We start from the raw sequence: 21,647 nt of genomic DNA, 5'->3' as shown, positions 1-21,647 counted from the left end.
AGACTCCAAAGCCTTTCCAGAAACCTCAGCTATCTTCCTCTCTCATCTGTAAGGTGGGCATAATAAATTGGCCAGGTGCAGTGGCTCATGCCTGTAATTCCAGAACCTTGGGAAGCTGATTGGGGAGGATTGCTTGAGCCCAGGAGTTTGAGACCAGCCTGGGCAATATAGTGAGACCCCCATCTCTACAAAAAATAAAAAAGCCAGGTGCGGTGGCACGCACCTGTAGTCCCATCTACATGGGAGGCTGAGGTAGGAAGATGACTTGAGCCCAGGAGTTTGAGGCTGCAGTGGGCCGTGATCATGCCATTGCACTCCAGCCTGGGTGACAGAGCAAGACCCTGTCTTAAAAAAAAAAGAAAAAGAAAAAAAGAAGAAGAGAAAGAAAGAAAAAAGAAAGAAAGAGAAAAAGGAAATGAGCTGGGCATAAGCACTGTTCTCTCCCCATCACCAGCTGGAACATGCAAGAATTCAGGAGTAGGGAGTGGCACTTGGAGGCCCTTGGAGGTGGAGTGGGGTCCCAAGCAACGTGCCTCCTCCGGCTGCCCCCAGTTCAGCCCCATCCCCAATTCCTGCGAGTTGCTCCCCCCGCCCCCTCTTTCCACTCGGCACCAAATTTCTTCCCAAGGAAGGCCTTGAGCAAACCGACCTTTGGCCTCTTGCCTGCCGTCCTAGTTGCAGGCTCTCTCCCCTAACCTGGACCCCAGCCATCAAACTCTGGAGCCCCGCCAGTCACGTGACACCTCGGTCGTTTTTGGCCTGTTTCCTTCAGGATCCCGATTTAACTTCCTCCTCCCCAATTCCCTCTGCCCCCAATACCTCTAGGCACCACCACCCGCTCTGAGGAGCAAGTGTCTGGGGCTGAAGCCTCAGCTCCATCTTGCAGAGGAACCGGGGCCTCAGTCTTCCCACCTGTCAAGTGGGGCCCACACCGTGCGACCACCTCCACTCTCTTCATTGCCTAGTCTTGCCCGGTCCTTCCCCACTCCCTCACTCCCCCATCCCCCAGCAGACTCCCGTGCAGTTCCAGGGCCTGTTTCCCTTCAGGGCACGGAGAAGGGAGACAGAGCCCTAAGGGAGGTCGCAGAACTGGTCTGAAAGAAAATCCACCAGGCCACAGGGTGAGTTTGGCCGGCCTCTAGCTTCAGACAGACGGGGTTCGAATCCTGCTTTGCTTCCGACCACCCGCTGATTTGAAAATCATCTCTCCGGGCCTCAGTTGTCCCCTCTGTGAAATGGAGCCCCGCTTAAGACCAAGGGCGGGAAGCGTCCAGCAGGAGATCTCTGACCAGAAGCAGGGAGATGACCTCCACCCGTGCCCCTTCCCCAGCCTTGGAGCGGTGCCTCGCCTCCCAATCCCGGGTCCCTCCGCCGCAGGCTCCACCTCCACTGACATCAGAGCCGCAGGCGGGCGGAGAGAGCCGCCGAGCCGAGCCGAGCCCCAGCTCCAGCGAGAGCGCGGGCGGGTGGCCCAGGCACGCAGCGGTGAGGACCGCGGCCACAGCTCGGCGCCAACCACCGCGGGCCTCCCAGCCAGCCCCGCGGCGGGGCAGCCGCAGGTACAGCCGGGCCCCCCATCCCTGCACCCCTGGGCGCTGCGTGGGGGCGGTGGGAGCCCCTAGCCTCTGGGTATCCTTTCCCAAGGAGTGGCCACTGGGCACTCTCCCGGGCGGGCTGGACCCTGAGGGGCAGGGCTGGGCCTTTCTCCACCTCTGTCCCAGGCCCAGCAGGTGCCAGGCGGGCCTATGGGACACTGAGTGGGTAATAGAGAAGGGGGCCTATGTGAGCGCCTTCAGCTGGGCCTGACTGGAAGGGCGTGGGCATTTGGAGGTATCCATGGGGTGGGGGGGCTTGCGGAGTGTACTGTCTTAGGACAGGCGTGTGGGTCAGACATGGGTGGAGGATCTGGGAATCTGTGTGTTTTTTGTTCCAGAGGGGTGTCCACGTGTTTTGTGTGCTGGTATTTGGCTCTCAGGGTCTTAAGTCAGAGTTAGGAGGGGGTGTACAATTGTGTACTGAGGATGTTTGGAGTTAGGTGTGTAAGGACTTGGGGTTTGGTTTGGAATATAGGAGCTTCCAGGCGATGGGGTAGAGGAGCTGGAGGGTGTAGGGTACGTCTGGTATATGAGGGTGTGTGTGTGTGTGTCTGGGTGTCATCTTGTGTGGGTGCGGGTGGATGTGTGTTTTGGGGTGTTAAGAGGGAGCTGGGTGAGGGATGTTTGGATGGACAGGCAGGTGTTCGGGTGCAGGGCTGTCTGGGGCACTGTGTGGTGTGGACATGTGTGCTGATGTCTGGGAGTACATGTATGATCAGGTGTCACGGGATGTGGATACAAGGCGTACTGGATCTGGGAGGCAGGTGTTTGAGTTCAGGGCTGTGGAGGGGGCTTGGTGTGGTGTGTCTGCTACAGGGATGTGTGTGGATCTGTGAGGGTTGTATTTGGTAGGCCTCCATGTGGGTTTCAGACTGTGCCTCTAGAGCTTACACTCGAGTCTCCTTTCCTAGAAGATTCTGCCCCTGGATGGGTGGGCAGGGTCCCCTGGGAAAAAGGTCCTGTTCCAGGAGTGGAATCTCACACCAGAGGCCCTAGTCAGGGCACCTTCTCCTCATTCTCCCTTAGAGAAAAAGAGAGAAGGAAAGTGCTCTCCCTGAGGTCACAAAGCATGCTGGGCTCTGTTTTGGCCTCATCTGTGGATGGGCTGGGAGGCTGTGTTCTCTGAATGGGGCCCATTCTGGCTTCATATTGGAAGTACCAGCCAAGGCCATTCGATGGCCTTTGCCCTCAGCAAGCTTAGCTGGGGGCCCCAGGCCAGGTGTCATTTGGGCCTCTGGAGCCAGCCTCTACCTAACTCCAACCTCAGTCTCCCCATTCTTCATCTGATAAATGGGAGAGAACTCCCGCCCTCTCCTGCCAGATGAGACAGACCTCAGCAGAGGAAGGGCCAGGCTGGATAGGGTTAGATGGGGCCAGGAAGGGACAGAGTGAGCAGGACCATTTCTCATGCTCCCGGGACCCAGATGGGGAGTCAGGAGGGAGAGGTCTGGGGAGCTCCAGCTGTGGCTGTTGTTGCTGTGGTAACAGTGCAGAAAGAGCTATTTAAAAACGTGGCTGAGATGTTGCTAGAAGCCCAGGCTGCTGGAAACCTGATTTCGGAGAGGCTGGGGAGTCGGGGGAAGGAGGAGGGAAAGGAGACACCCCAGCAATCCCCAGGGTGGGACGGGGACATCACTGGTTCTGGGGACAGGGGGATCCTCCAGGCTTCTACTAGCTGCTCTGGGAGTTTATCTGTTGTACTGCCAGAAGTCAGGGTTTACCTAGGTGCTTGGATTTGGATAGGGGGAAAACTGGGAAGAGAACTAGAATAAATGAATGAATGAATGCATGACTTTGTTAAATAAAGAATTTTGCTGCCACTGTGAAAGGTTTTTCTCTAGGCATGAGAATTTGCCGAATGTTGAATAAACAAATGAATGTTTGTTGAATGATTTTGTCAAATGGATGAATCAAGGATGAATAAATGCAGGTTGAATGACTGAATGGGGCCTGCAGTAAATTCCCAGACAGAGGGCTGGGCTCTGCTGAGTCTCCTCCTTCCATTCTCCTTACAGGAGCCCTGGCTGTGGTCGGGGGGCAGTGGGCCATGCCGGGGGCAGTGGAAGGCCCCAGGTGGAAGCAGGCGGAGGACATTAGGGACATCTACGACTTCCGAGATGTTCTGGGCACGTGAGTCCAGGGCAGGATTGGGTGCTGGATGGCTGAGGGAGGCTGAGTCCAGGGTGGTGCTTCCTCTGGTCAATTAATGCTTCCTGTTTCCCACAGCCCAGGCCCTGTGGCAGCACTATCTAGGGCCTAAACTGTCCCCAGCTTTTCACTTCTGGATGACAATGGGTGGGACAGGGGCTGCTCTCCCAATAGCCCTGGGTTCTTGAAGAGAAAGAAGTCGAGAGAATGAAGGTGCCAGTCAGTCCATTTAACTTGCTGCCAAGAGCTAGGTGTTCTGGCCTAGGTTTGGGAACTGAGGCTGGAGATGGCTCTGTTCTTGGTGCTGGGAATGCAGAAATAACTCAAACCTGGTCTCTGCCCTTCAAGTTGATCCCAGACATGTGCAAGAGACAGACCTACAGAAAATGACAACAGGGTGTGTGCTGTGCTCCAATTAAGGTTGGGATTGAGGGCTTTGTGGAGCCCAGAGAGAGCTGTGCCTTCTGCCTGGGGGAAAACTTCCTGGAGAATGGGGCATTAGAGCTGGGGACTGAAGGATGGGTAGGTGTGCACTTGTCAGAGAGGAAGAAGGACATTCCAGGCAGAAGGAATAGCATAAACAAAGGCTTAGAGGCATGGTTCTATGTGGAGAGAGGTAGAGTGTGGCGGAGCTTAAAATCACAGGCTGGGGGGAGAGTGGAAAAAGGGGCTGGAGATGAAAGTGGGACAGTTTGTGTAGGGTTTTGGAAGCCAGGCCAGGGAGGCTGGATATTGTCCCATAGGCCACCGGGAGACACTTAAGACTTTTTGGCAGGTGTGCAATTCAGGATAGTCACTCTGGCCACAGCTTGGAGGGTAAATTGGAGAGGGACAAGACTGGAAACCAGTGATGAGGTTACTACAGTAACTAATTATCCCTGAGGACTGAAATTTCACCACGAGAGATGCTTTTCTTTGACTTATGACTTCTTATTCTCCCAGAGAAAGCAAACAGATGTGGAAAGAATACCCTAGCAAATCCTCCTTAATCAGTTAACTTTAGTTAAATGAGTTTATTTGTTCCTTTTTAAGAACTTGTTCTAAAACACTGCTTCTTAAAGTTCAATGAGCATACAAATCACCTGAGGATTTTGTTAAACTGCAGATTCTGATTTAGTAAATCTGGGGCAGGGCCCAAAGTTTTGCATTTCTTTTTTTTTCTTTTTTTTGACCCAGGATCCAAAGCAGTAGAGATTTTGCATTTCTAAAAAAGTTCCCGGGTGATGCTGATGGTTCTTTAAGGTTCTAAAGGGTGTTAAATTAGCCATGACTCAAATTAGCAGAAAAAGGGATGAACCAACTGTACACATAATCAAAAAGCCCAGGGGTAGATTTCAGGCATGGCTGGATCCAGAGGGCCACATCATGTTATCAGGAAATATATTTGGCCATTTCTCAGGTTGGACTTCCTTTGTGTTAATTTCATTCCCAAGCAGGCTCTCCCCAGGTGGTGGCAAAGATGATCGCCATTAGCTCCAGGCTTACATCCTACCAGCTCAACAGGAGACTCATTCTCAAAGTGCTAGTAACCTGGCTTGCATCACATGACCAATTACTGTGGCCAGGGGAGAGACTACTTTGACTGGCCAGGCCTGGGTCATGTGACCACCTCTGGAGCCAGGGGATGGATGAGTGACTAGGGGAGGGTCATCCACGTCCTTGGTCCAGCAGTGGTCACAGAACCCATAGGGAATGGAGGAGAGGCTGGAGGGAAGCTGGGGTTCCAGTTCTTCACCTTGTGAATCCCCTCTCCCAATAGGGGGGCCTTCTCGGAGGTGATCCTGGCAGAAGATAAGAGGACGCAGAAGCTGGTGGCCATCAAATGCATTGCCAAGAAGGCCCTGGAGGGCAAGGAAGGCAGCATGGAGAATGAGATTGCTGTCCTGCACAAGTGCGTGGGCCACAGCCTTTCCCTGCCCCAAGCTGACCCTGCCTTGGCCCTCCCATCCTCCTCCTTTCCTGCTTTGGACAAATCATTTAAACTCTCTAAGCCTTAAATTGCCCCTTTATAAAATGGGGATCACAATTTCCACTTGGCAGGGTTGTGGGGAACATCAGAAGTCCTTTATTTCAAGTGCCTGGCACAACAGCTAACATAACAGATGTGATGGAGGTGCCAGTGCTTAGTAACAGGGGTTTAACTGTTCAATCAGGTGTAAAGATCCATCCTGAACATGGCTTGGACCCACATATCTCAGTTGGTGTTGTCTCTGGACCTACCTCAAGTTCCCCTCACATATTAAAACCACTCAGCAAGTTTAAAAATGACTGTCTGCTGACCCCCCAGACTAAATCCACAACCAACTGGTCTATGAATTGCTCATGCTGATATGAAACCTCCTGTCCTCACTGGAAAACTTACAGAGAATCACTTCCAATCTCTCCCCTGAGCAGATAATTTTTTTTTTTTTTGAGATGGAGTCTCACTCTGTTGCCCCGGCTGGAGCGCAGTGACGCAATCTTGGCTCACTGCAACCTCTGCCTCTTGGGTTCAAGCAGTTCTCTTGCCTCAGCCTCCCTAGTAGCTGGGATTACAGGCACCTGCCACCACGCCCGGCTAATTTTTGTATTTTTAGTAGAGATGGGGTTTCGCCATGTTGGCCAGGCTGGTCTCGAACTCCTGACCTCAGGTGATCCACCCGCCTCGGCCTCCCAAAGTGCTAGGCATGAGCCACCACACCCAACTCCTGGCAGAGCATTTCTAATAAGACCCAGAGAGGACAGGGATTTGTATACAGTCACATGGCAAGTTTGTGGCAGAGCTGAGCCTTCCTCATCATCAAGATCAATTATTGCCTGACCAACACGGAGAAACCCTGTCTCTACTAAAAATACAAAATTAGCCAGGCGTGGTGGCACATGCCTGTAATCCCAGCTACTTGGGAGGCTGAGGCAGGAGAATTGCTTAAACCCGAGAGGTGGAGGTTGCGGTGAGCCGAGATCACACCGTGCATTACACTCCAGCCTAGGCAACAAGAGCAAAACTCCATCTCAAAAACAAACAAACAAACAAACAAAAAAAAACGCCAGGCACAGTGGCTCACGCCTGTAATCCCAGCACTTTGGGAGGCTGAAGCGGGCGGATCACCTGAGGTGGGGAGTTCCAAACCAGCCTGACCAACATGGAGAACCTCCGTGTCTACTAAAAATACAAAATTAGCTGGACATGGTGGCGCATGCCTGTAATCCCAGCTACTTGAGAGGCTGAGAAAGAAGAATCACTTGAACCCAGGAGGCAGAAATTGTGATGAGCCAAGATCATGCCATTGCACTCCAGCCTGGGCAACACTCCAGCCTGGGCAACAAGAGTAAAACTCCGTCTCAAAAAAAGAAAAAAAAAATCAATTACCATTATTGTTTCACTTATGAGTATTTACCGTGTGCCAGGCACTGTGCCAAGCACCTTACCTGCATTATCTCACATGATCCTCACTCCAACTCTTTGAGGGAAGTACTACCATTGGCTTCATTTTATAGATGAAGAAACTGAGGTTCAGAGAGGTTACATTAAATCTAGCACCTACCCTGTACCAGGTGCTGGAGGAACAGTGGCAAGCAAGACAAAGCCTCTGGATTCGGGGAGCTTATGTCTGGTGGGGGAGGCTGACAAACATGTAAACACAGAAAACTATATATATATATATATTTTGAGATGGAGTTTTGCTCTTGTTGCCCAGGCTGGAGTGTAATGGCATGATCTCGACTCACTGCAACCTCCATTTCCCAGGTTTAAGCACTTCTCCTGCCTCAGCCTCACAAATAGCTGGGATTACAGGCATGTGCCACCATGCCTGGCTAATTTTTGTATTTTTAGTAGAGATGGGTTTTCGCCATGTTGGCCAGGCTGGTCTCGAACTCCTGACCTCAAGTGATCCACCTGCCTTGGCCTCCCAAAGTGCTGGGATTACAGGTGTGAGTCTCTGTGCCTAGCCAGAAAACTCTTAAGAGGTATGTATCAGGCTGGGTGCAGTGGTTCACTGGTGAAAAGATCTGCACCCAAATAGCATGTGACAGGGGCAGGATTTGGACCCAGGTCTGTGTATGCCAGAGCCCAGTGTTTATCCCTCTGCTCTCTCACCTTCCAAAAAATGGTAATAAACCATGGTAGGCTAGCTTTTCCCTTTGGGGACGAGATCCTTGGTTTGTCCTACCCAGGTTTGTAGGCAGTGGTCAGGGGTTGGGGGTGGCTGAGCTGTCCTGAGCTCTAAACCGCTGTTTTTTTTTTCTTTTTGAGACAGGGTCTTACTCTGTTGCCCAGGCTGGAGTGCAGTGGCTAGTCACAGGTGCAATCATAACAGACTGCAGCTTTGAACTGCTGGGGCCAAGTGATCCTCCTGCCTCAGCCTCCCAAGTTCCCAAGTAGCTTGGACTACAGGTGCACACCACCATGCCTGGCTAAACCACCTCATTTCTCCTTTCAGGATCAAGCACCCCAACATTGTAGCCCTGGATGACATCTATGAGAGTGGGGGCCACCTCTACCTCATCATGCAGCTGTGAGTGGCCCCACCTCTTCCCTGCCCCCACACCTCTCCCAGCTGTCCCAACCCTCTTTGCCAGACTGCCCTATCCCCTGCTGCAGGGTGTCGGGTGGGGAGCTCTTTGACCGTATTGTGGAAAAAGGCTTCTACACGGAGCGGGACGCCAGCCGCCTCATCTTCCAGGTGCTGGATGCTGTGAAATACCTGCATGACCTGGGCATTGTACACCGGGATCTCAAGGTGGGGCTCAAGGGGGTGTGGTGAGCTAGGGTACCCAGGGGTGGGGCCTTTGCAAACCCCAAACTGTCTGACCTTGGGCAACTTTCACCCCCTCACTGAGCCTTGGATTTCCATCTACAAAGTGGACCTTGTAACCCTTAAACTGCCTCCTCCCATTCTAGTCCAGATACTCAAAGGAACACGAGTGAATTGTGTGGCATTTTATCCAAACAACATTTTGTCTTTTTCTGATTAAAAAAAAAAAAAAAAATCTGGCCAGACAGGATGGCTCACGCCTGTAATCCCAGCACTTTAGGAGGCAGAGACGGGTGGATCACCTGAGGTCAGGAGTTCGAGACCAGCTTGGCAAAACCCTGTCTCTACCAAAAATACAAAAATTAGCCCGGCGTGGTGGCAGATGCCTATAATCCCAGCTACTAGGGAGGCTGAGGCAGGAGAATCACTTGGACCCGGGAGGCAGAGGTTGCAGCAAGCTGAGATTGTGCCATTGCACGCCAGCCTGGGCGACAGAGCGAGCCTGGACGACAGAGCGAGACTCCATGTCAAAAAAAATAAAATAAAAACAAAAAATCCTATTCCCCTTCTGTAGAAAACTTGGATGGGACAGCAAAACATAAAGAAAAAAGCCAGAAATCCCCGAAATCCTACTCCTCAGAAATAGCGACGGGGCTCACATTTAGCAGTACATCTCAATCCGTTCTAGGAGAAGGGCACTTGGGGTGTGACATGCCTGGTTTTGAATTCTGGCTCTGCTACTGCCTAACTGTGGGTTCTTGGGTGAGTCACTTTGCCTCCAAAGGCATCAGTTTCCTCATCTGTTAGGTGAGATTATACAGACTGGCCTAGCAGGGATGCAGTGAGGATGACATTAAATCAAGCACTAATCCAGGGTCTGGCATAAAATAGGCATTCAAACATTTCTTTAGGGCTTTACAGTGCACACCTGAGGTTTATAGACAGTTCCCCCCCACACCCTCTTGAGCCTTGTCCTTCCTGGAATTTTTGGCCTTCTTGAGAACTTCCTTGATTTTCTTATGATAGCCATGAAGCCACAGTGGCTTTTGGGGATCCATTATTTCTCAGAAGGTGCTTGGAGCGGCAGAAGGTTCTACCAGCCTCTAACCATCTCTGATTGCCCCTTCTCTTCCCTCCTGCCCTTCAAGCCAGAGAATCTGCTGTACTACAGCCTGGATGAAGACTCCAAAATCATGATCTCCGACTTTGGCCTCTCCAAGATGGAGGACCCGGGCAGTGTGCTCTCCACCGCCTGTGGAACTCCGGGATACGTGGGTGCGGAGGGCCCTGGGCTGGGGCTGTGATGGTCGGGGGAAGAGTTGAAGGGCAGAGATTTGTCACCACCACGTCCTCTTCCCTCCACAGCCCCTGAAGTACTGGCCCAGAAGCCCTATAGCAAGGCTGTGGATTGCTGGTCCATAGGTGTCATCGCCTACATCTTGTAAGTGGGGCTTGGCCATGGTAGGCTGTGGCTCGAGAGTTGTCCTCTCGCCTACTTTCCTCTCTTCCTTCCTCTGCTCTCCCTCTGCCCTCCCTCCCTCTGCTCTCCCTTCCTTCCCTCCCTCCCTTCCTTCCACCAATCAATTACCAGTATTACTTCATTCAATAGATACTATGTTTCAAGCACTGTGCCAAGCAAGCACTGGGGTAAATTTAGCACAGCACAAACCAGACAAAGTGCCTGCCCTCAGGGAGCTGACTTTCTTTCTAGTAGGGAAGACAGACAATCAACAAGTAAATAAATCTACAAACTGACGTCAGGTGATAAAAATAAATACTGTGGAGAAAAACCAAGCAGGGATAGGGAGACGGGGTGATGCCATTTCAGTAGGGAGGTCAGGGAAGGGCTCGCTGTGGAGGTGATGTCCGAGTGGTGAGGGAGCCAGACATTGGAGGTGTGGGGAAAGAGTGGCATAGGCAGAGGCAATGGCAAGTGCAAAGGCCCTGAGGAGGGCAAGATGGCGGCACATTCAAGGAACAGAAAGGATAATGTAGCTAGAACAGGAGTGAGCAGGCAGGGCTGGTAGAGTTTATAAAGGGGGAACTCCTTCCATGGCTCCTGCCTGACCCCTGAGACTGCCCCAGTGCTCCACCCCGGAGCCAATGGCACCCGAAAGTGGAAATGAGGATGAGTTTCTCCCTGCCCAGGCTCTGCGGTTACCCTCCCTTCTATGACGAGAATGATGCCAAACTCTTTGAACAGATTTTGAAGGCCGAGTACGAGTTTGACTCTCCTTACTGGGACGACATCTCTGACTCTGGTATTTGGGGCTTTGCCTTTTTCCCCTGGGCCCTGCCTCTGGTTCCTCCCTCACCTGCTTTGGGGGCGGTCTCCCTCCTGCCTTCCTTCTGTCGGATTTTCCAGCACCACACAAAGAGCTGTCTTCGAGACCAGACACCCTACCCCTTCTTCCTTCTGCTTGGGTACTTCCTTCTGCTTGGCTCCCAGAGTGAGAAACTAGGCATTCATTTGTTCAATCTTCAAACATAGTCTATTTGAAAATACCTCTCCCCTATTGACACCCTAATGTCTAAAACACCACCATAAACATTTTCATCCTCCTTTTGTGCCCCCTATTAAGAAGCAAACCTGTGAAGCTACTATCGTTTATCATCAGTGTGAATGCACTGAGATTAGTCAAGAACAACTTTTTTTTTTTTTTCTTTCTTTTTTGAGACGCAGTCTCGCTCTGTTGCCCAGGGTGGAGTGCAGTGGCACAATCTCGGCTCACTGCAACCTCTGTCTCCCGGGTTCGAGCAATTCTCTGCCTCAGCCTCCCAAGTAGCGGGGATTACAGGCGCCCACCACCATGCCCGGCTAATTTTTTTTTGTATTTTTAGTAGAAACAAGGTTTCACCATCTTGGCCAGGCTGGTCTTGAACTCCTGACCTTGTGATCCACCTGCATTGGCCTCCCAAAGTGCTGGGATTACAGACATGAGCCACTGTGCCCGGCCATATGTTTTTCTTAAGAGAGAAAGGAAAGAGCTGGAAGGCACGGGGTGGGAGGGCCTGAAGAAGAGCATAGGTTGGGTGGGGTGGGGCATGGACTGATTTGGCCTCTTTGTCTTGATGCCAGGCCAGACCTGAGGGAGTGGGTATGCTCTTGGGGAGTACACAGGCAGTACCATGCTGTCATTATCTTTGCTTTTGTCTTGGGGGTTTAGCCAAAGATTTCATCCGGCACTTGATGGAGAAGGACCCAGAGAAAAGATTCACCTGTGAGCAGGCCTTGCAGCACCCATGGTGAGAATTCACACAACCTGTGAGCTGGGGCGGGATTTGGGGCCCTCAGGTCTGCTTCTGCCCTCATAGGCAACCCACCACACAACCCCATCCTAGGATTGCAGGAGATACAGCTCTAGATAAGAATATCCACCAGTCGGTGAGTGAGCAGATCAAGAAGAACTTTGCCAAGAGCAAGTGGAAGGTGAGTCCATATCCCTAGTTCTGGTCCCAGCCTCCCCAGGACTCCTCCCCATCCCTACCCAGGCTCAGCTTGCACAGCACCTGGCATCACATTGGGCACACAGTAACTGCTTAGGGATCCTTACTGAAGGACTTCATTCATTCACTCTTTCATTCAACAAACACTCCCAACACCTTCTCTATTCCAGAGAGGGTCCCTCACCTCCAAGTCTAGAGGAAGAAGTCTGTAATTCTTCAGGAGGCATCTGATCCAGCCTATGGGGTCCGAGAAAGGTCATAAAAGTGGTGATGACCTGACAGAGCTGTCAGTTAAGTAGGAATTAGCGAGGCATAGCGGAATAATGTCTATAGCCATTCCGGGAAGTGCAAGTGCTAAGCCTGGCCAGACTGGAGGGGCTGAGGGGACTGAGAGGCAGGAGCCCAATTTAGAGAAGCAGGTAAGGGGCCAGGCCTCTTAGGGCCTCATATGCCACAGAGGAGCACCAACTTGATCCTGAGGGCACTGAGGAGCCCCAGAAGAATCTTAGGCAAGTAGTTGCTGCATAGAAAGGGCTCTCAGGGCCAGGCATGGTGGCTCACGCCTGTAATCCCAGCACTTTGGGAGGCCGAGGTGGTTGGATCACCTGAGGTCAGGAGTTCAAGACCAGCCTGGCCAACGTGGCAAAACCCTGTCTCTACTAAAAATAAAAGAATTAGCCACACATGGTGGTGCGTGTCTGTAATCCCAGCTACTTGGGAAGCTGAGGCAGGAGAATTACTTGAACCTCGGAGATGGGGGTTGCAGTGAGCTGAGATCGCGCCACTGCACTCCAGCCTGGGCAACAAAGTGAGACTCCACCTCAAAAAAAAAGAAAGAGCTCTCAGGATGCAGAGAATGGCATGGAGTAAAGACTGGGTGACGCATTAGGAGGCTGTGGCAGAGATACAGGCAGGAGATGGTAAGGGTTTGGAACCACAGTAGCAGCAACAGGGGGTAGAGAACAGTGGTTGATCCAGGAGTCATTTAGGAGGTGAAACTGACAAGACATGACGATGCAATGGATGTTGGGGGAAAGAGATGTCAAGGGCTGGCCCAAGACTGTGGCTGGGAACAGAATGGATGGTGGTGGTACCATGACTGAGATGGTTATCACAGGGACAGAAACATGTTTTGGGGGGATGGTTTTAGTTTTAGACATGGTGAATTTGAGGGGTGTGTGGGACACCTAGGTGGAGATATTGAATAGAGACACACCTGAGCAAGTTACTTCAGCTTTCTGTGCCTCAGTTTCCTCCTTTGAAAATGATAATAGTACCTACCTCAAAGACTTTCATGAAGATTAAATGAATTACTACGTAAAGTGCTTAGAACAGTGCCTGACATACAGTGCTATAGTGTTTGCTATTACATATTAATATGAATTATAGAGTTATGTTTCTATTTATATATATAGATACACATACATCTAACATATGTGCGTGTGTGTGTGTAAATATATAATAAAGCCTTGTAGAGGTTTTTGGGGGACTTTAGGGGAATCAATAAAATAACTCCTGAATGAAAATAACAGAACAATTCCAAGAATCCCACTGCGCTCCTGCCCCATGACTTGACTCTCTCAAAAGTCCTTTCTCCCCTCTCCCTTCAATGCCTTCAATGCCAGCAAGCCTTCAATGCCACGGCTGTGGTGCGGCACATGAGGAAACTGCAGCTGGGCACCAGCCAGGAGGGGCAGGGGCAGACGGCGAGCCATGGGGAGCTGCTGACACCAGTGGCTGGGGGTGAGGAGCGGGCTCTGCAGAAGGGCATGGGTGGTCCACAGAGGTGCACCCGGGCTGGAGTGGAGGGCCTGCCCCTGCGGCCACCTCTGTTCTGTCTTCCCATGCAGGGCCGGCAGCTGGCTGTTGCTGTCGAGACTGCTGCGTGGAGCCGGGCACAGAACTGTCCCCCACACTGCCCCACCAGCTCTAGGGCCCTGGACCTCGGGTCATGATCCTCTGCGTGGGAGGGCTTGGGGGCAGCCTGCTCCCCTTCCCTCCCTGAACCGGGAGTTTCTCTGCCCTGTCCCCTCCTCACCTGCTTCCCTACCACTCCTCACTGCATTTTCCATACAAATGTTTCTATTTTATTGTTCCTTCTTGTAATAAAGGGAAGATAAAACCATCCTTAGCGCTGTCTCCCTCAATATCCCCCACCCCATCTTGTTGTGCAAACTGACTGCTTGATTTGGGGGTGCCTGGCCTTTGAGGTAGTCACAGGGAGGCCCCTCCCCAACATGAGACTGGGTGGGGATGGGGAGAGAGAAGTGGGGAATGGAGGGGAAGGTGCTTGGGGAATTTCTTTGTCCAGGGTGCCCCATCTAGCCTTCCGGCCCTTTGGAACCCTTTCTGCGCTTTGCTGGTGGCTCCTGAGCACAGCGGGATTGGCGCAGGTCGGCACTGAACAGCACCTGTAGGAGGGTGGAGTCTGTGTGGGGAGGAGGGTACACTGGGGTCAGGGCTGGTGAGACTAGTGACAGTGTTGGGAGGTGGAAGAGTCCTTGGGGAACAGGGCCGAAGGCAATGAGAATCCACTGGGGTTGGGACAGGGGTGGCTGGAGAGTCCTTTAGGGCCACCTGGGGCGGTGGTGGAAGAGTCCACTGGGTCTGGGCTGGAGGACAGGAAACCTAGGTACACTCACCGCTTGGGCCCAGCCAGCATAAGGTCCCCACAGGCTCCGGAAAAAGTTTCCTAAATCAGAAGTGATGAGACTAAGTTATCTGACGCCTTCTGTGACCCATCAACAGAGGTAGGGTCTGAGGGAGAGGTGACTAAGAGAGAGAGAAGTTTCTACCATCCCAGCCCACTGCCAGCCCCTGCAGCCCACTTTCCTCACCCAGTTCCTTGTTGGTCTGGGGGCTCGGTCCCTTCGCCTGGGACGTCGTAGGGTGCCAGCTGTAGTCACGTTGGGCAATGTGCCACATATGGACATCCACGGGCACAGCCTGGGGCTTGTCTAGGGCCATCAGGCAGATGCAGTCAGCCACCTTTGACAGACACAGAATGAGCCCTTGTGGAAGAAGGGCAGCATGTGGCCAGCATCTTGCTTATAGCCCCAAAGCCGGCTGCTTTCTCCTTCACTCTGGGGTTACTGTTGTTCTATATTCTCAATCAACAGATACTATCTATGAATACACTTTTTTTTTTGAGATGGAGTCTCGCTCTGTTGCCTAGGCTGGAGTGCACTGGTGCAATCCTGGCTCTCCCAGGTTCAAGCAATTCTCCTACCTCAGCCTCCCAAGTAGCTGGGATTACAGGCATGTGCCACCACGTGTGGCTAATTTTTGTGTTTTTAGTAGAGATGGGGTTTCACCATGTTGGCCAGCCTGGTCTCGAACTCCTGACCTCAAGTGATCTGTCCACCTTGGCCTCCCAAAGTGCTTGGCCTCCCAAAGTGCTGCTATATATAGCAGCATATATGTGTTGCATCTGAACAAATGGTCTTTCTAGAAATTCATTCAAAGGGCTATATCCTTTCTACTCTTTCTGCACTCTGCTTTTTTGTCTCATAAAACATCTACTTATATCCTTTCTCCTTCCTGCTCTGCCTCCGGAAGCCAAGCCTCTACCCAGCTCCCAGGCTTGGCTCATTTCCTGCTCTCCTCTTAGTGTCAGTAGAGAGGGCAGCTCCTACCCCCTGGGGCCTCACCTTGGTGCCCACTCCAGGCAGGATGCAGAGGGCCTTGTGGGCCTCCTCATATGAGGACTCTCGTAGCTGCTGCAGCCAGGCTAGCCCGCCCTGTTCTTCCAGGATGGCTCGGGCACTGGCACTCACGTAACGGGCACGATAGCCCAGGCCCAGCTTCCTGAGATGAGCCTCCACCTCTGGCCCTGCGGGGAGTGAGGAGGAGGGCAAGCATCAGGCATCTTCAAGTTCTTCCTGTCCTTAGGCTAGTAAGTGAGCTCTCTACCTCACAAGAGTGCTTTTCCTAAGTACCCCTCCTACCTCCCCACCCTCTATGGGATAGTGGACACTTTTATGTGCAAGGGAAAGGGTTAGGCCTGGGTCCTGTCCCTCTACACATGTTTTCTGAGCACCTGCTATGAATTGGCCCCGGAGCCCAAGTCTAGTCCAGGGACTGAGGACTTGCTTCCCTTGAGGAGCTCCCCAACTGAGTTCCTTAACCTTTCCAAAAGAGTGTTCACACTCATGATCTAAAAAAATAACCACAATATAGCAACAGCTTCTATGATCAAGTGCTAGGCAACATGCTTCAGATATATTATCATGCTTACTTTTCCCAAGAACCCCACTGACAGTACTGCTGTTTTCCCATTTTACATGTGGAGAAAATGAGGGCTTAGAAGAGATTAACTTACTTAAGAAAGGACATGGGGGAGATAAGATCTTGCACCTAGGTCTGGGACACCAAGACCTGTGCTTTTTCTTTTTTTGACACAGGGTCTTGCTCTGTCACCCAGGCTGGAATGCAGTGGCACAATCTCAGTTCACTACAGCCTTGACCTCCTAAGGCTCAAGCGATCCTCCCACCTCAGCCTCCTGAGTAGCTGAGACTACAGGCTTGTGTCACCATGCCTGGCTAATTTTGTTTATTTTTTGTAGAGATGAGGTCTCACTATGTTGCCCAGGCTGGTCTCAAACTCCTGGGCTCAAGCCATCCTCCCACCTTGGGCTCCCAAAAGTGCTGAAATTACCAGCATGAGCTACCCCACCTGGCTAACGCCGTGCTCTTAACCCATTACACCACACTGCCTCATGATTGCTTTATTCACTCCCAAAGCCCTTCTAGATAGAAACTGTTATTCCCATTCTACAAACAAGCTAAGAGAAGCCAGAAGAGGTGAATGACTTTCTTGAGGTCTTATGACTAACTAAGCCAGGAGCTGAGACTCAAGAACAGGTTTCTTTTTTTTTTGTTGAGACGGAGTCTCACTCTGTCGCCCAGGCTGGAGTGCAGTGGCACGATCTCGGCTCACTGCAAGCTTCGCCTCCCGGGTTCACGCCATTCTCCTGCCTCAGCCTCCCAAGTAGCTGGGACTACAGGCGCCCGCCACCACGCCCGGCTAATTTTTTTTGTATTTTTAGTAGAGACGGGGTTTCACCGTGTTAGGCAGGATGGTCTTGATCTCCTGACCTCGTGATCCACCCGCCTCGGCCTCCCAAAATGCTGGGATTATGGGTGTGAGCCACCACGCCCGGCCAGGTTTTTTTTTTTTTTTTTTTTGAGACGGAGTCTCGCCCTGTCGCCCTGTCGCCCAGGCTGGAGTGCAATGGCATGATCTCAGCTCACTGCAACCTCTGCTTCCCAGGTTCAAATGATTCTCCCGCCTCAGCCTCCTGAGTAGCTGGGATTACAGGTACCTGCCACCACGCCCAGCTAATTTTTAGCAGAGAGTGGGTTTCACCAGGTTGGCCAGTCTGGTCTCAAACTCCCGACCTCAGGTGATCCACCTGCCTCAGCCTCCCAAAGTGTTGGGATTACAGGTGTGAGCCACCGTGCCTGACCCAGGTTTCTTTTTGTTTGTTTGAGATGGAGTCTCGCTCTGTAACCCAGGCTGGAGTGCTGTGGTCTGATCTTGGTTCACTGGAGCCTCCTGCTCCCGGGTTCAAGCAATTCTCCTGCCTCACCCTCCGGAGTAGCTGGGACAGGTACCTGCCATCACGCCTGACTAATTTTCGTATTTTTAGTAGAGATGGGGTTTCACCATGTTGGCCAGGCTGGTCTTGAACTCCTGACCTCAGATGATCTGCCTGCCTCGACCTCCCAAAGTGTTGGGATTACAGGCGTGAGCCACCACGCCCGGCCAGGAATGGGTTTCTAAGCACCAAAAACATTCTCCTGTTTTGAGGCAGTCTGTCTCTTTGCTATGCAGTTCCCAAGCACTTGTCCTAGCTTGGTTCTCACATCTGCCAATCGATACACTTGCCTCTGTAAAACATTTGCCTTACAGGGCTACTGTGAAGAACACACGTGTTCTTAGATACAAAACTATCCCATTCACTACAATGATACCAGCTTGAATTTTTTTTTTTTTTTTTTGAGACAGTCTCGCTCTGTTGCCCAGGCTGGAGACGGGGTTTCACTGTGTTAGCCAGGTGTGAGCCACTGCGCCTGGCTGATACCAGCTTGAATTTTACATATACTTCCTGTGTGCCAAACACTGTGCTAGGTGCAGTATGTATATTCCTTTCTTCAACCCTCATGACAACTCCAATAATAGCATAGGTAGGTGCTATTATTATTCTACTTCACAGATGAAGAAACTTTAGTACAGAGATGCTAAATAATGTGCCCAAGTGAGAGTTGGGGTTCAGAACCAGGCATGGGTCTGTCCCCAGAATGCATGCTCTTAACCCCAAACTACTGTACATTGTATACAGATATTTTTCTGATTAGGCATTGAACCCATTGGGCAAAAAGCACAGACCAGTGAGGTGCTGACATTTTAGGGATGCATGGGGAGGATGAGTAACTGGAGTTGATCAGACCAGGCAGGGCGGTTCTGGATAGGGGAAGTGTTTGGGAAGGCAGGAAGCCTTGAGAAGGTAACCAGGGGAGAAATGAACAGATCTTGAAAGCTGATGGAAGGCCTGGGGGCAGGGGACCCACCTACTCACCAGCCAGGGCCTGCAGGCTGGGGAAGCCATGGTAGGTGACATCATCAAGCTGGATGAGCCGAGGTCCAAAAGCCTGGCACAGCCGCTCCACCATGCCAGTGATGCGGGCGATGTTGTTGTTGGAGGAACAGATAAAAGAGAAAAGGCATTCGATGGGGTCTTGTCGCAGCAGTCGCACACCTGGAGACCAGAAATGCAGGGGGTAGGAGAGGTACCTGCTGTTGGGTGTGGCCTCTTCCCACCCACAGGTCAGATCCTAGGTACCAAAACTCCAGGAGGATCCCAGGAGAATGAGAGTCAGCACCGTTAGAGAAAGCAACACCAGACCTCTCATTCCTCATAGCATCTTGTGAGGGCTGAGTTACCATCCCATTCCACAGATAAAGAGGCCACAATGTAAGCTCCACGAGGACTGGCATTTGGGTCTGTTTTGTTCACTGGTGTATCCCCAGTCACACAGCAGATGCTTTGTATATATTTACAGAATGAATGAAATCACTTGCCCTAGGTCACACAACCAGGAATGGGCTCAAAATCCTTGTCACTTCACTATGTTGATTAGCAGGATAATAATAATGGTAATAATACTTACTATGTGCCTGGCATTATTCTAAGCACTTTACATGTATTAGTTCCTTAAATCCTCATAAAAGCCTATGAAGTAGATATAATCCCCATTTTACAGGTGGTAAAACTGAGTCATAGAGAAGTGACTTATGTCCAAGAACCCTAACCCCAGCCCAGGTCCTGTACTCACCTTGGAATTTCTGAGCCACCTCTTGGAAGTGGGAGTCCACGGAACCCCAGTGGTGATACAGTTGAGCCAGGGTGACATCTAGCTGGAAGTACTTGCGCACGGCCTCCAGCTCGTCTGGTGTGGGCCTGCTAGCCTGGCTCTTGTCTCCTCGGTACACAGTGCAGTGGAGCTGCTCCTCAGTCTGAGTCAGTGTCCATACTTGATCCGCTAGTACACCACTCCAGTGTGCAGGACTTTGCTCCCTCCACCTGAGCCCAAGGCACATGACAACCCTGGCACTCAATTTCCTTTCTTGCACCCTTTGGGGTCCCTCCTATCCTACAATAGCTCCATGTACGAAACTAATACAAGTAACAGTGCTATCTTCCAGTCTGAGCAACATGGCGAAACCTCACCTCTACAAAAAATACAAAAATTTAACCGGGCATGGCGCACACCTGTAGTCCCAGCTACTCGGGAGGCTGCGCCCGGGGGGTCGAGGCTGGAATGGGCCTCTCTGCATTCCTACCTGGGCAATAGAGCGAGACCCTGTCTCAAAAAAAGAAAAACAAGTGCTATTATCTTCTGCATCGGTTATACCGCTGGATCCTTACAATTATCACTGTACAGACATATTAAAGGTAACAGGTTGGCTACCCGTGCTTGTTTCCTCTTTTGTACCCCGGGTTTCTTCCATCATCCCCCAAATTCCTTTGTACCCCATGCCAGGCAGTGCTGAGGCGGCAGGAGCCAGTCCCAGGGGACAGGCTTCTCAGGCTCAGTCACTCACCGGAAAGATTGTCCAGAAGGCAGAACCAGGTCCAGGCGCAGCTCAGAGCGAGGGCACGGGATGGAGGCCCACAGGGCAGGAGTGGAGGCTAGAGTACGATGCCCCATGCGCCTGGGCAGAAGCGCGCGGGCCGGCATTTCCACAGCAGGCACCACCCCGTAGTAGCCCCGCCCACCCAGAATCAGGCCTCGTCGACGCCCAAAGACCCCGCCCAGACAAGGACCACGACCCTTAAGGCCTCGCCCACACGGTGCTGTTTAACAACCTTCCCTGTTTCACTTAATTCCTCCACCTCCTGCATGCCTCGCCCTTTGCGGGTCATCAAAGCCCCGCTTCGTGCCCCAATTCTCCGGCTTTCCTGAGGTGTAGGTCCCGCCCCCTCCTTGCGACTTATCTTCTCCCGCCCCCAGAGCCTGTGGGCGCGCACAGCTGTGTTCTTCTGGGTTCTCCAGGGGCAGACCACAGCACCACCGGAAGTAGGGCTCAACCACCGCTCATTTCACCTAGAGGTAGCCAATCCGAGGAGGAGGTAGGAGGCGCCAATGAGAAATCAGGGTGGGCGGGCCGTTCTGAGGCGCTCGCGCGGATGGCCGGCACTGGGCTCTCTGCCCGCTGCTCGCCTTTCCCCCTCCGGGATTGTCTGCACTTGGGGCGCTAACGAGTTCCATCTGGGCGCCCCGCGGTTCCTCAGGGCTGTCCGTCTTCAGAGCCACGTCCTTCCCCAGCCCGTTCTCCGAGAGCCGTTCTCCCCCGAGCCTTTGCAGTCTTAGGCGTTCGCCCTCCTTGGGCCGCCTCCCACGAACCCTGTCTTCACCAAGAACCGGAGCGAACACAGCTCCGGCCCCAGAGCCCTCGGGAAGTGTCTCCAGAGTATTATTCTCTTCTGCGCCCGCCCGCTAAGCTTGTCCCATTCAAGGCCTTTAGGCGTCCTCTGAGACCTCAGGACATCAGAGGCCTCTCCTCGGATTGTCGTCCCGCCGGCCGCCACAGCTGCTGCCTGCCGTCTTGGGCATTTCTTCCATACTCCATCTGCTCATGCTTTCCTCGGAATGGGACGTTTGCCGGGGGTTTGTCTGGGGCTGGGCCCAGAAGCCCATCAGGTTGAGTCCAAGTCCCAGTGTGTGGCCCTGAGGCAGCCTGCCTTCTAGTCGCCTGGAGTAGGAGAATGGATTATTTAATTTCTTCCCTTCTGGAGGATGGCATGAAAAAGCAGGGAGCTAGGAGACATGACCTTTATCTGGGCCATTCTCACCTTTTAGCATAGGGATTTGGGGTTGCTGTATCTTAACTATCAGGCTGCAAGTTTTTTTTCTTTGAGACGGAGTCTCACTCTGTCGCCTAGGCTGGAGTGTGATGGCGCGATCTCGGCTCACTGCAACCTCCGCCTCCCGGGTTCAAGCGATTCTCCTGCCTCAGCCTCCCGAGTAGCTGGGACTACAGGTGCGCGCCACCACGCCCAGCTAATTTTTGTATTTTTAGTAGAGACGGGGTTTCACCATGTTGGCTAGGATGGTCTCGATCTCTTGACCTCGTGATCCAGCCGCCTCGGCCTCTTAAAGTGTTGGGATTACAGGCGTGAGCCACCGCACCCCGCCCAGACTGCAAATTCTTGAA

At 52.3% G+C, this 21,647-nt stretch overlaps 2 protein-coding genes across 15 annotated transcripts in view; one reads left to right on the top strand and one right to left on the bottom strand.

The window, feature by feature from the left end:
* The window catches only part of OGG1 (8-oxoguanine DNA glycosylase), a 39,804-nt gene extending 19,275 nt beyond the window's left edge, over positions 1–20,529 (bottom strand). For 3 of the 10 annotated variants that reach the window (XM_024355301.3, XM_063805386.1, XM_024355303.3), the window contains exons 1-6: positions 20,034–20,505; positions 19,265–19,512; positions 18,508–18,687; positions 15,577–15,758; positions 14,764–14,914; positions 14,569–14,618 (exon numbers count right to left, since the gene is read on the bottom strand). In XM_024355301.3, the coding sequence (XP_024211069.1) occupies positions 14,569–14,618; positions 14,764–14,914; positions 15,577–15,758; positions 18,508–18,687; positions 19,265–19,512; positions 20,034–20,170 (948 nt within the window). In that variant the 5' untranslated portion in view covers positions 20,171–20,505. Of the gene's footprint in view, positions 1–11,965; positions 12,211–13,990; positions 14,355–14,568; positions 14,619–14,763; positions 14,915–15,576; positions 15,759–18,507; positions 18,688–19,264; positions 19,513–20,033 lie in introns of those variants that run through there. The other 7 variants (XM_024355304.3, XM_063805387.1, XM_024355305.3 and 4 more) reach the window with 5 other exon arrangements.
* CAMK1 (calcium/calmodulin dependent protein kinase I) lies at positions 1,406–14,051 on the top strand. Of its 5 annotated transcripts, none has more exons than XM_001146605.7 (12): positions 1,406–1,559; positions 3,611–3,725; positions 5,503–5,634; positions 8,165–8,239; positions 8,326–8,464; positions 9,628–9,754; positions 9,845–9,920; positions 10,628–10,740; positions 11,647–11,725; positions 11,822–11,909; positions 13,552–13,669; positions 13,777–14,051. In XM_001146605.7, exons 2-12 carry the CDS (start codon positions 3,643–3,645, stop codon positions 13,857–13,859), a joined length of 1,113 nt encoding a protein of 370 aa, XP_001146605.1. In that variant the 5' UTR covers positions 1,406–1,559; positions 3,611–3,642; the 3' UTR covers positions 13,860–14,051. The 5 variants fall into 5 exon arrangements, with proteins under 5 accessions (XP_001146605.1, XP_009443122.1, XP_063661450.1 ...); XM_063805379.1 differs by having other exon boundaries at positions 1,547–1,830; XM_009444847.3 differs by having other exon boundaries at positions 1,424–1,559; positions 13,552–14,051.
* Positions 20,530–21,647: the final 1,118 nt, after the last annotated feature.

This window comes from Pan troglodytes, chromosome 2 (genome assembly GCF_028858775.2).
Source record: "Pan troglodytes isolate AG18354 chromosome 2, NHGRI_mPanTro3-v2.0_pri, whole genome shotgun sequence".
Classification (NCBI taxonomy): Eukaryota; Metazoa; Chordata; class Mammalia; order Primates; family Hominidae; genus Pan; species Pan troglodytes.
The sequence above is the reverse complement of the archived record's forward strand: the minus strand, read 5'-3'. Positions and strand labels throughout refer to the sequence as shown.

Bases quoted from the DNA above. Each gene is read 5' to 3' on its own strand.
- CAMK1 (XM_009444847.3), top strand. From the start codon at position 3,643: ATGCCGGGGGCAGTGGAAGGCCCCAGGTGGAAGCAGGCGGAGGACATT. The intron at 8,240-8,325 runs GTGAGTGGCCCC...CCCCTGCTGCAG, and splicing joins CTCTACCTCATCATGCAGCT to GGTGTCGGGTGGGGAGCTCT. The intron at 9,921-10,627 runs GTAAGTGGGGCT...CTCCCTGCCCAG, and splicing joins GGTGTCATCGCCTACATCTT to GCTCTGCGGTTACCCTCCCT.